At 30.8% G+C, this 15329-nt stretch overlaps 2 protein-coding genes across 3 annotated transcripts; one reads left to right on the top strand and one right to left on the bottom strand.

The window, feature by feature from the left end:
* Positions 1–1555: 1555 nt before the first annotated feature.
* LOC107009450 lies at positions 1556–5610 on the top strand. Its single transcript, XM_015208787.2, has 7 exons — positions 1556–1908; positions 3233–3574; positions 3683–3759; positions 3849–3885; positions 4002–4209; positions 4345–4651; positions 5196–5610. The coding sequence occupies exons 2-7, from the start codon at positions 3295–3297 to the stop codon at positions 5328–5330; spliced, it is 1044 nt and encodes a 347-aa protein (XP_015064273.1). The 5' UTR covers positions 1556–1908; positions 3233–3294; the 3' UTR covers positions 5331–5610.
* A 1742-nt stretch (positions 5611–7352) lies between these two features.
* On the bottom strand, positions 7353–10869 carry LOC107011530. Of its 2 annotated transcripts, none has more exons than XM_015211064.1 (4): positions 10674–10869; positions 8886–10035; positions 7812–8804; positions 7353–7716 (listed from the first exon to the last, which is right to left on the bottom strand). In XM_015211064.1, exons 2-4 carry the CDS (start codon positions 9936–9938, stop codon positions 7675–7677), a joined length of 2088 nt encoding a protein of 695 aa, XP_015066550.1. In that variant the 5' UTR covers positions 9939–10035; positions 10674–10869; the 3' UTR covers positions 7353–7674. The 2 variants fall into 2 exon arrangements, with proteins under 2 accessions (XP_015066550.1, XP_027770568.1); XM_027914767.1 differs by lacking the exon at positions 10674–10869 and adding an exon at positions 10575–10637.
* Positions 10870–15329: the final 4460 nt, after the last annotated feature.

Here is a 15329-nt window from a genome sequence, read left to right on the forward strand (position 1 = left end):
TATATATATATATATATATATATATATATGCTAAATATGAAGTTTAATGAAGAAGAAAAACAAACTTTTAAAACAGTTAATTTTCGTAGATATATATATGTGATTATATATTATTTTATCAAAATTAAAAGTTTAAAGTTTAATTATTTACAAAAATATACAAATACTCTGATAATTATTTTGTGAGTAGTACTCCACAAATCATTAAATTACTATAAATTTTCTAATATTTGACTACATGACATTGGATTATTTAGTGGCAAGTTTGTTTATTTTCTTAATTATTATATTTCCAATAGCAATCATGGCTAGAATTAATCACATTTTTGACCTACCTATACTTTTAGGCAGCTAGCTAGATAGTTCGTGAAGATCCTGGCCGCATGTTTAAGTAATTAGAATTTGTTGGAAGAGAAATTAACCAATTTATCTTTAAAATAAAGAATAAAAATTTGTGTAGAGAAATGAATAACAGTTTTGATTTGAACATTTTCCTAATTAAATCATAAAAAAAGTTGACGCGTGCGCTATAAATTGAGATTAAAAACTATTTGATAAATCATGAATTCAATAATAAAAATAACAGGTTTGAAAAAAACATCCTCATGATAATACATATAAATTGTAATTTTTGCTTTCCAGTATAAAGATATCATGTGTTTATTTTCTCGTTGTCTAACTTATAAAAGTATCTCATTATTACATTACAACATATATTTATAATAATAAATACCAAAATCAAACTAAGCCAGTCCAAAATCAGACTACGCCAAATTCTCAAGAGGTTGATAATTACACACAAGGGACACCCATCTTCAAGTAAATAAATAAATAAATAATAATAATAATAATAATAATAATAATAATAATAACAGTCAACAGATACTGTCTTTGACTCAATTTATAGGGATACGTTCTATTTTTTAAGAGTCAAATAATTTAAGTTTGATTGTGATTCTGTACATGAAATCTTAAAAAAAATTAAAATAAAATATATATATTTGTAAACAATGTAAAAAGTAATTTAAATCACAATAATAGATATTCAAATGATATATAAAAATTTATAATTAAATATAAATTTATTTAAATTTTAAAATCTAAAATATATTACGTAAATTAAAACGGAGGAAGTGAAGTAACTATTTGGACAATTGCCATATGAATACGACTTTTAGCTGAAATAGAATAAAACATAACAAAATAAGAATTATTTTAGTTTACAAGTTTACATTACATTCAAAATGTAAAAGTCCTCAACAAAGGTCAAACTAAAAGATATATATAATCACATGAGAAGGTATAGTACAACTGTCTAAAAAAGATTTTTACAAAATATAAAATAAATTTTCGGCAAAGTCACATGATATAATAAGTTTAACCAAAACAAAGTCAGTCGTCTCACCTATATCCATAATAATAATAATAATAATTTATTTATTAATATATAATTGTCAGAATTATTGCACTATAAAGAGCATCAAGTGGACTCATGTGTCTTACGTCCAAGCTTCTAATTTTCTTATTAAAATTAAATGTATTCATTTTGGCATTTAATCTAAGTAAAAAAAAAAGTCATTGGCATTGAAAATTAATTCCATTGTTAAATGATACAAAAACCTCCCAACTCCCAAAAAGAAAACAATACCTTCTTCTCCCATCCATATACCCCACTACCAAAGAAAAATTTCTTGTCTTCTCATATATATATTTTTTCAGTGGGAGAATAATGATTCATATATATATCTAGTTGATTTGATCATCGATCAACTTGTTTGAAACTGAGGCATATCTATTATTGTTACGTTGCCAAATTAGGGTACGTTTGACTCCATCTTCAGCAAGTGATCCATCGATTGTCTATAGAAGTTTAATTATTTGGAGACTAAGGACAGCAGCTGATTGATGGTTTGTATCTAGAAAAACTTTTTTTTTTAATTTTATCTTGATTAATTAGGAATATAAATTACTAGTTCTATTTAATTACCTAGTTTGGTATTAAATTGTTTCTTCTCCTTTATGTTTTTTAGTTCTTTTATCTTTTCCATGTGCTTGGTGGTAATTGTTTTCTCTTAATTTCTTTTGAACAAATTTTCTCCATTTTGTTATCTTGACAGTACTATGTAAGAAGTTGATTAAAATCGATAATTTTTTCTCTTAACTTTATATTAGCTAGACTTCTTGATGCAAAGGGATGTATTCTAATATGGTTTCAGCACAACCATAAGCATTTTATGAAAATTAGGGATTATTTTCATGTGAAAAAAACTAGGGTTAATCAATTTAATTATATACCTACTCCTTTTCTTTCCTCTTATACATATGTTGTTGTAAAAGGGAATCTTGATGTTATTTGATGAAGAACTTAGAAGTTTAAGCTGTAGAAACAACTATTCAGAATAAAATAGATCCTTCTGGTCTGACCCTTCTTCTAACATCTATTCGTTTTTTGGGTGGTTCAGTGCAAAGTTAAAGTTTCCTAGTATTGAGGATAATAAACAAGAATAAATGTCGTTGGATTTTAAAATCATCATGAAAAACTCCAAGATTTTTAATTTTTGTAAACCCCCCAGGACCCATAAAAGAAACCTGCCAGCTTCAACAGTCTTTATTTGACTGAAAATTTCTTTATGTCATGTATCTACTACTTCCATAGGGAAATAATATAAAACACTAGCAATATAATTACCATTAAATTCTAGTAGCAGATATCTGCCGTTTACAATCTTCAAATTTTCCAACTAGCAGTTGATACTGTCATAATTATATATTTTGTACCACTGGCAAAGAGTACAATATTGTTATTGCACACACAGACACACACACACAAAAAAACCCAGACTGTAACTAAGTACAAAACATTGTAAAAATTAAATATGTTAGATTCTATAGTTGTTATTATTATTTAATAAGAGTATATATTATAGTCAGTTACCAGTAGAGTAATGTTGGGACAAAATCAAGAATATCATCTACAACCCGGCCCCCCCTTTAATTTCTTCAATAAAGAAAACAACACTACAATATATATGAATACACACATACACATATACATACACATACACATACACATACACATACATACCTAGCTAGAAAACAAATTGCATGTACCAAGTTTTTTTAATTTACATATCTTTTACGTACAGAGATTCGATGGTTCGCGGGATTCTCTATTGTAGATAGTTCAATCATGTATTTTAGTATATATTGTAATGAATGTTACACAATGCAGGGTTGTTACTGATTGATTGCATTTGCATTATTAATTGAGTAAGACAAGACGTATAATTAGTCATGGAGGAAAATAATTCAGTGGAATATATTATGGAAAAAGCATCTTCTTCATCCATTAATCTGAATGAAGACAACAAAGGGGAACTCGAAGAGGAAGAAGAAGTGATTGAGGTGGAAGATAGTAATGAGAAAGAAATTGAAGGGAATTATAATACTAGTAGTGATGTTGAAAAGAAAAATGTAAGGCAATATGTTCGATCAAAATTGCCAAGGCTACGTTGGACTCCAGACCTTCATCGTTCTTTTGTTCATGCTATTGAAAGACTTGGTGGTCAAGAAAGTAAGTCTCTATATCTATACTGTCACGTCAACTAAAAGATAACTAGATATATATATTCGAGAAATATTTATTTAATGTTTAATGATGAAGTTTTTTTTATTTTTTCAGGAGCCACACCTAAGTTGGTTCTACAAATGATGAATGTGAGAGGTTTAAGTATTGCTCATGTAAAAAGTCATCTACAGGTAGTCATATTTGAATAGATCAATTGAAATACTTATAATTTGATGTTTTGTTCTTAATGTAATTAATATAAGTTACTAATTTGATCTAGATGTATCGAAGCAAGAAACTTGATGAATCTGGACAAGGTACTACATTTATTTTCTAATTTTCGAATTCTCATTCCTTTCAACATCAATACTCTTTTTGTTTCCCACCTGGTGTCTGGAACCCCGACTAAATTAATGGTGTTTAATTTTGACAGTGTTAGGGCGTGGTAATAATAGGTCAATGCAAGGAAGAAGCTATTTCTTTAGAAGCCACTTATGTGGTCAAAGATATAACCCTATACAAGATTTCAAGATGAAGAATGGTGCTATTGTGTTAGCAAGGAATTTTAACTATGATAACCGTGCACTTAAACCCCATTCCTTTTCAAGACCCTCATATCAGGCCAAAAACATATTTTCCAGGTACAGTATAACTAACTTTACTTATATATATTGCTTTGGAACGCTAAATTTGATAACTACTAATTTATCGTAGCTATTTAAATATGGGTCAAGTAAAATGAAACGAACTAGTAATAATTTAATTAATGTATATAGGTACTTGCCATGGTCTTCCGATAATCAAGGAGGTTTAGTTAATAGCAAGTTTCAAAAAGGGGAAGATTTGTTGAGAGTGAAGAGCTGGCAAACACCAAGACAAGTAGTAATTGAACAAAATGGAATTATGCCAATTAGGTCAACCCAATTTCTTGAACAGAAAAAGTTTATCCCAAATCAGTGGGAGGAGAAAACAGCTAAAAACTCCCATTTTTTGCTTCAACAAAATTTGGGACAACCATTTTCCAAGTGGAACTGCAGAAACAATGCCCTTGATCAAAATCTTGTGACACCTTGCAGGATCGAGGTAAAAATATGACTCGTCTATTTATTAGCTTAATCTATTTTAACATAAAAATTTCATGAAGTATCTTATTTAACATGTATCCATTTTTTAAAAAAAGAATCACAAATATTTACTACTTTGAAACATCTTCAAATATGTGGTGTTTAAAAGCTACCATTGACTTTTGCTATTTAGTTATTTATATCGGTTGTTCAAGTAAAAGTAATTGAATTATAGTCATATGAAACTTTAAACATCACATCGATAAATTTGTTTCGAAGTAGTAGACTTGTAAATTACTCATTTTGTGGGTATGACTTAATGGTGGTCCAAAATTATGTACTCCATATGTTAACTTGGACGCATTTTAATCAGCCTAATTCGGTTCATCTAAAAGTTTGGGAGGGGTCCGGGCCTTTTTGTCCTTTCTCTAAATATGACCTTAACGACTATATATAATTCATATTGACTCATGAAATATCTTGTCAAAATAAATATTCTAAATCGAGTCATTGTTGTGAATTAGTTATGGCATTATAGTTAAATGGTAATTTTGACTTTGCAGATGAAAGAAGACAAGAATGGGTTTGAGGAAAAAGAATGGTTACCTGATTTGCAACTAAGATTAAGCAGAAGCTCAGATGACAAGAATGAGAAGAGGATGGATCAATCAGATATAAACACAATGCTTTCTCTTTAGCTTCCTACTTAATAAATTAGCTAGAGTGCTTAAACATACAAAAGCCTTTTATTATTAATTAGGTTGTTAATTATTGTTTAGTGATAGCAGCCTAGGTAGGAGGGTGAGTACTTGAGATCTGACCAAGCAATTAATTAACATTAATTAATTGGAGTCAGATCTCCTAAGTACTTGCTTTATAGGCCGCATCCAATTACCATACACTGAGTTGCTCTCTCATTCTTAATTTTTCTTTGTTATATATTTACGATGGACTAATTATCTTGCTACACGTATTTAATATGAGTGGGAATATTCTCTTTTCTTCAGAAAGTAAAACCAAAAATTATATATTTGTAGTTATTTTTACCAGAACAAATCATGTCAATTCTAAAGTAGCATGTTGTAATTAAGAAAAATTGAGAATACAAAGATCATTTAAAGCTTTAAAAATCGGAATTGTACTCTTTCTCGACGTACAAAATAAGAAAAATAATGTAAAGACATAAGCAATAATTTTTAGCTTCTTTGACTTGCTAATTGAAAAAAATGTAATATAAGTACGTACCACTCTGCAACACACTGACAGTGTTATTGGGCTGGACAGTATACAAAGAGAAGAGTGGTACGTGTGGATATGATAAATAATTTTTACAGATAATAAATATGCATAATAATAATAATAAAGAATGTTAAAGTTTTTAGCGATATTAGTGAATTATCATTGGATCTAGTATTGCAATAAGTTTTAAGAATATTTATAAATTAAAGAGTGTTAATTGTTTTAAAATATATATATATTTAGCGACAATTAAAATATTACTGCAAAGATCATTTTTAGAGTATTGTAGTCTTCTTTCTCTTAACTTAAATGATGAAATGAGGATATTCTTCTTCTTTTTTTTCCGATGAAATGTGGATTCATATAGCTAGACTTATTTAAGACTGGCATAGTTATTATTTTTGTAGTTTGCTTTGTCTTCTCTAGCTCTCTTTCTTTCAATCTAAGGTATTGGTAAATTGTGAAGTTGAGTAATGTATTTTTTATTTAAGTGTATAATTTCTGTTCGAAATTTCTCTTATTCTGTGAGATAGTTTTAATTTCTTGAAGTACAAAGGCAAAGACAAAGACAATGAGGAATTTGAAGTGTCCAGTTGATTGGGCTTGGATAAGATCCAATCCCACCTGGGCTGGCATAGGTTGACTGAGGACTGGGCCTAGGACTCATGTTAGGCCCCGACAGTTCCCTTTCCTTTGTGAAGCCACACAAAGCTCATAGGGGTCGTTTGGTATGGAAACTAAATTATCGCGGGACTGTAGTCTTGGAATTATACCCCACCTCCCATGTAGAATAAATAATTCCAAGTTGGATGGAGTATCTCAAAGATGAAGTTTGGATTAGATTTGTGTGTTCGGTTGACAAGATAAATTTATCTCGAGATGATTTATACCATCAACCCAACAGAGTATAAATCTAATCCCAATGGTAATCATGAAATATCTCACTTTATCCTGCGTACCAAGCAAATTTAAGTTTCTAACTCTTGACCAAGGTGTTCTCTCATATGCATAAATAGACTTAATTTTTTCCGAAACTTAACACCTCAGTATTATTGCATCAACCAATTACATAGTGTAAGCATATCTCGAGTCTAGGCGATGGAGGGAGGCTTAGGCTATTGACTGCAGGTTCAAACTCAAGTGCACTCGTGGTTTTCGACATGTATCATATAGACGCATGAATTTTTTGAAAAAATGTATGCATACTCTAAACATAACTCCCTGAGTCCCAACCCTAAATCCTGAATTCGTCTTTAAGACCTTGACTCTGAACATAGGATGAAGCTATTCTTGCACCAAATATGGTATAACCTTATAACTCCGTTACTCGAGCCTGTTTCAGATAAAAGGTTAGGACTACTACTACTGAGCTCTTGTAAAAATGTTATATATTGGTGAGCTAGCTCATTTAATGGACAAAAAGATGAAGAATTGAATCAAATATTACCAGAAAAGCTAAAGATTTTTACTTCAAGGCCACATTATGAAAAAACAATACTATACCAGAATTTCATATAGAATCAAATGTCATTCATTCATATCTCAAGGCAAGGGCTGGTTTTCATCAGCACAAAAAACTCAGCAATTCTCATGCCCACTACTATGTCAATATTGAAAATTACAACTATCACCACCATCAAAACCAAGTAATCTTTTGCGGTGGAATAGGAAAAAGAAGTTCCTTGTATACCTAGACTAAAATAGTGACAAGGAAATTCCAGGAGGAATGAAATGTAGTTTCAGGATAGCAATGAAACTATACCGAAAGAAACAAGATGTTTCATCTCAATGAATGATCCATCTTCAAGATTTGCTCTGCTGACAAGAACCAAGAGTGTATAGTTCCTGTTCAAACAAAATGGAGCAAAAATAGTAAATTCCAGTTTCTCAAACATCAAAATTTGCTACAGAAAACTTTTAAAAGATTAAAAGAAGGTTACCTCAGAGTAACGGACATGATCCTTATGCAAATTAGAAGTTTTCACGATGGTCTCCCACTTGGTACCATCAGTGTGGGACTTCTGATTCTGCTTCTTAGAGTTAAAACTCAAGAATGGGGTTCTCAAAGGAATGGAAGGCAGCGTGCGCCAAAGCCAAGACTCAGAGGGAGATTTAGGTAATGGTGGTGGTAAAGTAGATTCCAAGGAGTTAAGGTTAGAATCTTTTGAGTCTTTTGCATTTAGGTTATCTTCATTCTCTGTACCTAAATTTCCACAAGGATGAACTTTTGAAGACTCTAAGGCTCCAGATACTGTATCAACATTTTGCTTTAGTTTCAAAAGCTCTTGATCAGCAGGACCTTTGTGTGTTGATATGGAAATGGAAGAAGCTTCAATCAGATCAAGGGAAAACTCCTTTTTAACAATCTGTTTGCTATTTTTCTCTAGAACATCTGTGTGCCTGGCACCTTGAATAGGAGACATGGCAGCCAAGTTTTCAAGCACTTTTCTATTTTCAACCAGAGTTTTCATATTCTTATCCGGGGAGTTCACTATTCCCTTGGGTTTCAAAGAAGCAGTGTTAGGGGCTGAAATTTGCACATTAGCTACAGAATCTATGTACAAGGTTTTCTCAACTACTTCACTAGGCGAATCAAAAAACTTTCCCGTGCCCATTCTCTGGGGTACTGCTTTGTCCTTGACAGTGTAGCAACCTTTGCGGAATGAATCAAAGCGACTAGCCCAAAGACTCTCCATTTCCTTTGGCACACCAAGAAACCTTGTACCCTCACTGAAAGGAGATGGGGGTGCTACATTTCGATAAGGAGATATAGCCCCACTTCTTGAACGCCTGCCAGGGGAGATTCCAACTAGCTTACATGAGTCGTTTGGGTTAGACAGCTGCCCGGACAAACTTTTATTATCAGCTTTGTACAGCTCACGAGACAGTACTCCAGAATGAAATCTTTGTTTATTTATGGTATCACAAGCATTCTGCAAAGAACCTGATCGTTAGAAACAAACACAAATCTTATTAATCTTAGGACAAAAAGAAACTGTTACTATGATTATTACCTTCTCAAGAGGACCACTATAAGCTTTTCTAGTTAATTTCTTGACTTCATGAGCATAAGATGTGGGACTCTGGGCCATCTTTGGTTTCGTTCCTGAAACTCTCTTTACTGCTTGAGGCGAGGGTGTCGGAGCACGTGTCTTCACTTTCAGTCCTGGCAGTGGATTTAATAGGCACAGAGAATTCTTCACACAAATCCGAGGGAAAAATTTCCACCCTTTACTTGGCTTTTTGTCCGAATTCTCAGGCACATCATCTTCAGTTTCACTTCCTGCATCAGCTGGATGGCTGCTATAATATGAGACAGGATTAGACTCCAATGGCTTAACCAAAGGTTTTCGTTCCACGGGGACTAGCTTTTTGACTGGCATCGGTTGTTCAGCAGAGACTGGTTTTTTATGAACATATTGAGGCGTCTCCAACACAACAGCTTTTGCTGCAGGCAAGAATCGATTCATCATAAAGTCTCTAGTTTGGGAGTCAATGGAAAAGGTTCCAGATGGTTGCAAATCTGAAGTTTGATGTCCACTCAGACCACTGACACTGCAGTTCAAGGATAAGGATTCGGTAGGTGACATTGTTTCAGGACCATCAGAATAAGCATCATCCTCACTTTCTCTATCTCCTCTTGTGTATATACTTTCCACCAGGCTATCCAGTAAAGCTGCATGATCCATCCAAGGAATTCCTTCAGCTGGAGACCTGTAAATGTTATGAGTACGAGGCCTTTCACCCGAATAGAACCGAACAGTCTCTGGCAATCTTCCTGGAGGAAGCCTAGGACTACTTGAACGCTCCACACGAAGGCTAGTTCGAGCTTCATTGTCATCTTTTGGTCTTCCAGGGATCTTTTCCCACACAAATGGAACAGCTACCGGTTTAGTCACCTCACTCAATTCCCAATCTGATTTTTTGACAGGTAGTGATTGTTGTCGACTTGGTGGTACCTTATCTTCAGTCTTTTTATTCAATGCCCTCTCATTGGGAGTTAAAGATGATGCTATTTTCCTCACAGATAAAAGAGGTGCATTGAAATCCAGCTGCTTTTTCGCCATTTGTCTGTTCAACTAAAAAAATCTGTATTCCCTTCCCTCCGAAACAAAATTAGCAATTAACAATGGCTTATATGCCTTCCAAATCTTCAGGCAATCACTACAAAAAAGAGAATTCAAGAAATCAAAATACAGTTTCAAGAATGAAAACTGATGAACAACCTATCTCCATACAGAACTAAGTACTATCATATAGAAAGGAAAATACTACATTGAACACCTCAGATTCAAAATTGCACTAATCAAAATTAAATGAAACTACAAAACAGATACTATTGATTAAAAATGCCCATTAAAGCCTTCAACAAAGAGAATAGAGAAGAACAATTCTTTATTGCCAAACCCCCCTCCCCCACCCCCTCAAAAAAGGAAAAAACAGAATTCAGAAACAATGAAATAACATGCTATTTCTCTTGGGGAATCAAAAGCTAATTATACAAGTAAATTAAGCAGAGGGGCCTGAGAAACCATAAACCAAGAACACTTGAATCTCTTATTTCCTAACATAATACTAAAAAAAAAAAAAAAGATCTTGTCAGTCACTAAGTAGCCAAAACAGAACCATAACTAGAGGATAAAACCTAACATTCCAGATATGGGCATCCATAATTTTCTTTAACAAAAAAAAAATACCATTACCATTTTCCAAGAACCAAAAGAATGCACTGAACACAAAAGATAATAATCAAGAAATTAAGTTCATTGCTATACAGAATGAGAAAAAGATGAAAACTTTACCAAAAATTTCAAGAAAAAGAGAACCCCAAGAAGACAATGTTGGTGGTGAAGTTGAAGGGGGGGAAAGTTAAAGGAGTGAGAGTTGAGTGAAATGTGTCCTTGAATGATGGCGCGAGTTGTGGAGAGAAAAAAAAAAGGGCACAAATTGGAGAGAGAAAAATGGAAGAATGGTCAGCCTTTGCTTGGTGCTTTTTGCTTTTTTAGTGATGACTGTAGTCTCTAGTAGACTACATGGGGGTGGGGTTCACATTAAACATGGAAAGAGATAAATCAAATTGACAGTTAATAGCCTAACGGCCTTAAAAATTTTCGGCTCCTCTATTAATCGAGCTACTTTTTTCTTATCCATAATCACCTCTGAGCTGGTACTTCAAATGCGATTAAATTTAAATTTATGTATTTTAATATCTATTTCCTTAAAAAAAATTTAAAATTGAAATTTTTAACTATAAGTAAAAAATATTAATTATTTCGTCACAATTCAGAATCATCATATTTCATGAAGTAATATTTTAGGAGATGGAGACCCAACTACTAACAGTGGCTGGGATTTAAGCTCATGAACAAAGTATTTAATGTATCTTATATTAATTTTATTTATATTTTTTAGATTTAAATTTCACACAAAAATAATAAATTATTTAAAAGCTAAAACTTTCATGACTAAATTTTTGGTGTGGAGCAGTACAATAAATTTTGTAATGTCTATTCATGCATGTGCTCTTACAATGCCAAATGTAGACGTTGATAGGAACTTATATTGTACTTCTCTTAAATAATTGTGTTATTCATATTGGAGATAAATAGTTATCCGTATTTGCAATTCACTAATAACTCAAATAATTTAAATTCACGGTATCAAACATTTATTACTCAAAAGTACCCTTTTGAAACATTTTCATAGAGTAAAAAATTGGAATTTCCGAATAAAAATGAAGGAGGATACTATTTAAGTAAATTGTCGAAACTAATCAAATCGTCGATGCTTATATTTTTTTTAATTTACTTGATTTCATTTTATGTCACATTACAGCATAAAATCAATTAATAAACCACACATTTTTTGAGTGATTTTCTTAGTCTTGAAACGGAACTATTCATATAAGAAAAACTCTTGCTTTAAGTTTGTTAATTTCAATTTTCAAACAATTTCTCGTGAAACATATTGACTATTATGACACTTTTTAGTCTTGTGAGTAATGTGAATGGAAAAAGTCCAAAAATAAATAAAATTGGTAGTCCCTCCCACTTAATTTGTTCATTAAGTTATGCTTTTTAGACTTTGGTGGTGGTTGTATACAAATAATAATTTTTGGTCTAAATTTCCAACAACTTCCTAAAAAGCTTTTAAGAAACTGCCAATGGGGGCCCTAAAGAAAAGTAAATTCTTCAAACTAATTTTTCCATGAAAGACTTTTTTTTTTTTTAATTTGATGACTTTTGTTGTCTGTTATAATTGACAGTGTCATTAAGAGTATTTATTTATTGGAGAATTATATTTATTTTCGGTTAATTAAGAAAGGTTTGTCTGTTGGCCACGCTTAAGAAAATTAAATAAAATATAAATTTAAAAGACAAAAAATGTCATCTAAATAAAGGGATGGAATCTTTCAAGAAAAAGACATAATTATTTTAGTTACAGAGACATAAGCGCCGAATTTTCAGTATGTTTAGTGATTTGTTTGGATTTTGCTTTTGTAATTTGGATTATATTTAGACATCACTATTAAGAAAAAAAATTAGTGATCATTGATTTTTTTTTGATGTTATCGAAAAGTACTTAGTGAAATTAAATGTTGATTATAAAATTTATACTATTATATTATTGTGACTAAACTCACTCATGGATTAGCCCCCAACCCACCTAGAGATCTGGTTACTTTTAATATTTTGAGAAAATGACACATAAAAAGGAAAAAAGGAGATAGAAAATTAAGCATGACATCTGGTAGCTAACTTTGTGAAATTTTGACCTAGATTGGCGCCAATGTTTTGTTGGTTACTTCAGTATTCAGAAGTCATTTGTTCTTTCATTTTCTTTTTTGTTATGAAATTAAAATAGTGTATGGTGAATGATTAACAAGCATGAAAAAATAGGGTGAGGTTACTTTTTTTTTTGGAAAAAACTATCAGGCAAGTATATTTTACCTAGGTGGTACGTTTGTGATTAGAGTTTGCTTTAAAAGTTGATTAAATATATTTTAAAATTTAATTTTAGTTTTTAAGAGTGTTTGGCAAAGTTAAAAATAACTTTAAAATAAATCAAAAGTAGAATGTTTTTTACTTTTTATTTTCTGACTTAAAAACTATTTTTTTCCAATCCAAAGAGGCTCTTGAAATTGCTGTATTTTCTATCTTGTAATCGAAATTTTCTAAATAAAAGTGAGAGGACCAGTAAAAACTTATTTCCATTTAGTATTTACACAAAATCAATGTGTTAAAAATGCACATAGTTAAGTGACAAAAAGTATTCAAAGGACATGTCATGTTAATTTTTTTAATGTCATGATAATGCTTAAATAATTAGAGGTCAATACGCTATAATATTTGAATTTAAATCTAATAATTTTTTTTTCCATTTTCTTCTAATAACTTTTCCAAAGAAAATCATTTTGGAACTTCGAAAATGTACACTTTTTAGAATTTGATAAACTTAAACACCAATTCTCATAAAAATTGCTATGTCCTCTTTGCTTAATAAATACCATGTACTTTTGGAAGTAAGGCAAAGAGAATTAGGGGAAAGAAAGTACTCCAACGACTTTCCTTTTATTTTAATTAGTATATAAAAAAATTATATTTAAAAAAAAACTATTTCCTCCCTGTTTATATCTCAAAAAGAATTTGTGTATCCTTATTTACATTATTTTTCTACTTTATAAGACCCCAAAATTATAATTTTCCCTTCTCTCTTTATATTCCTTGGTAATTAATTATGTACTAATTTCCATCCTTTTCTTATTTTCCAAAAAAATGAAAAAAAGAAGAAGAGGAAGCTAGGTACAATTAATTAATGTTATTGCTTTATAGAGTATGATAATAGAGGGTCTAATTTTAGATTGCAAATGAATTGAAGAAGGTCCCCTACCATAATCAATATTGTTTGGTTAATTAAAATGCATAACAATAATAATTGATTATATGCCATGTGATGTTGTCTTGTAATTTAAGGACTTCACAATCAATATTACTTTTGAAATATGATGGCCATTTATTAGCCTCTTTTTTTTTTTTTTTTTAAACTTCTTCTTTCACCTCTAAAGCAATCTTCTCATTACTACTCTTGAATTATTCAAGCATTAAACTTGGGCCACAAAAATTTGGTACCTACCATAATTCTCATTATCTATTTTTTTTCAACTGCCTATTAAAATGGGAAAACACCAAAATCTCACCCATGTTATGTCACATCTTGTAATTATATTTATATCAAATTTTTAAAATTTAACCTTCCTTTGGGCCAGCCATTAGTAGTAGTAGCAGACCGTTTTGTCGTTTGATTAGGGCGTAATTAGTAGGCATGCTAATCTAAAATAAGAATTTTTCCTTAATTATCTAAGCGAAATATATAAAATATTTACTCGTTTCTACTCATTTATAAATTTTTCTCGTTATAGTACGTTGTACTGTTAGTTTAAATACATATTTATTTTTATTGTTACTTAAATTTTATTGTATTGTATAGTTTAAATTCAGCATTAGGTAACTATGAAAGGTTTCATATTTGGTGTGCTTGCATATTACCTTAATAGTTTCTTTCTCATTTTGTCTTTATTTATTGCTTAATAGTTATATTTTATTTTTATTCTACCTGTTCATCGTAACTCTATTTTATACGTAATAAATTTCTCATTATGACATTATGTAATCGAAGGAGAATGGTAATGTTATATTCATTACAATGATATTATTCAATGTAATACGATATATACATAGAAACCCTCTGAACAATGTGTTAACATTTATATATTTCAGCTTTAAAATGCGGTTGACATTTATGAGATAAAACAAAAAGTAATTTTGAGAAATAAATATAGAAAAAAGTTTAGAGATGTTTGTCGTGATGTTAAGGAGAATTGAATGTATGGATGAAGTGTTCACTCGTGTCAAATTTTTATATGTTTGAAGAGTAGAGACAACAACATTCCATGTGCTAACTGGTTTATACACATGTTATGATCATGCTCCCATAAAACATCATGGATCTACCCATGTCTTTTCAATTTCAACCCTAAAAATTTATTTTTTCTTTAGACCACAAATGATAATACTTGCACAAAATTAAGTATTATCCTTCCAAATTCCATTTTATAATTTTTAGATAGTACTTAAAAGATCAATGGTAATAGTTTCTCCGATTGACTTTGACAGAATGATTATCATTATGAGTGTGTAATTCAAATCGTAGTATCATGAATTTGAATCTCAATAACATTTTTTTGGCTATTGTTCTTTAGTTATATATACACACATTTTCAATTTTCTCATTTATTGACTATATATGTAAAAGAAAATAAAGGCTAATAACTACTAGTTTGATTGAGTCTTGATATATACAATTATCATATGCAACTTCCATACACTATACTATATAGAATAGTTGATAAAGTCAAAACACTTCAAAACATGTTATTATTTTTGTACATTTTGTGCATA

Source organism: Solanum pennellii, chromosome 2 (assembly GCF_001406875.1).
Source record: "Solanum pennellii chromosome 2, SPENNV200".
Taxonomy (NCBI): Eukaryota; Viridiplantae; Streptophyta; class Magnoliopsida; order Solanales; family Solanaceae; genus Solanum; species Solanum pennellii.

Coding starts and splice junctions, on each gene's coding strand:
- LOC107011530 (XM_015211064.1), bottom strand. CDS start 9,938: ATGGCGAAAAAGCAGCTGGATTTCAATGCACCTCTTTTATCTGTGAGG. Junction 8,805..8,885: donor ATAGTGGTCCTCTTGAGAAG/GTAATAATCATA, acceptor GGTTCTTTGCAG/AATGCTTGTGATACCATAAA. Junction 7,717..7,811: donor ATCATGTCCGTTACTCTGAG/GTAACCTTCTTT, acceptor TTGTTTGAACAG/GAACTATACACTCTTGGTTC.
- LOC107009450 (XM_015208787.2), top strand. CDS start 3,295: ATGGAGGAAAATAATTCAGTGGAATATATTATGGAAAAAGCATCTTCT. Junction 3,575..3,682: donor AAGACTTGGTGGTCAAGAAA/GTAAGTCTCTAT, acceptor TTATTTTTTCAG/GAGCCACACCTAAGTTGGTT. Junction 3,760..3,848: donor ATGTAAAAAGTCATCTACAG/GTAGTCATATTT, acceptor AATTTGATCTAG/ATGTATCGAAGCAAGAAACT.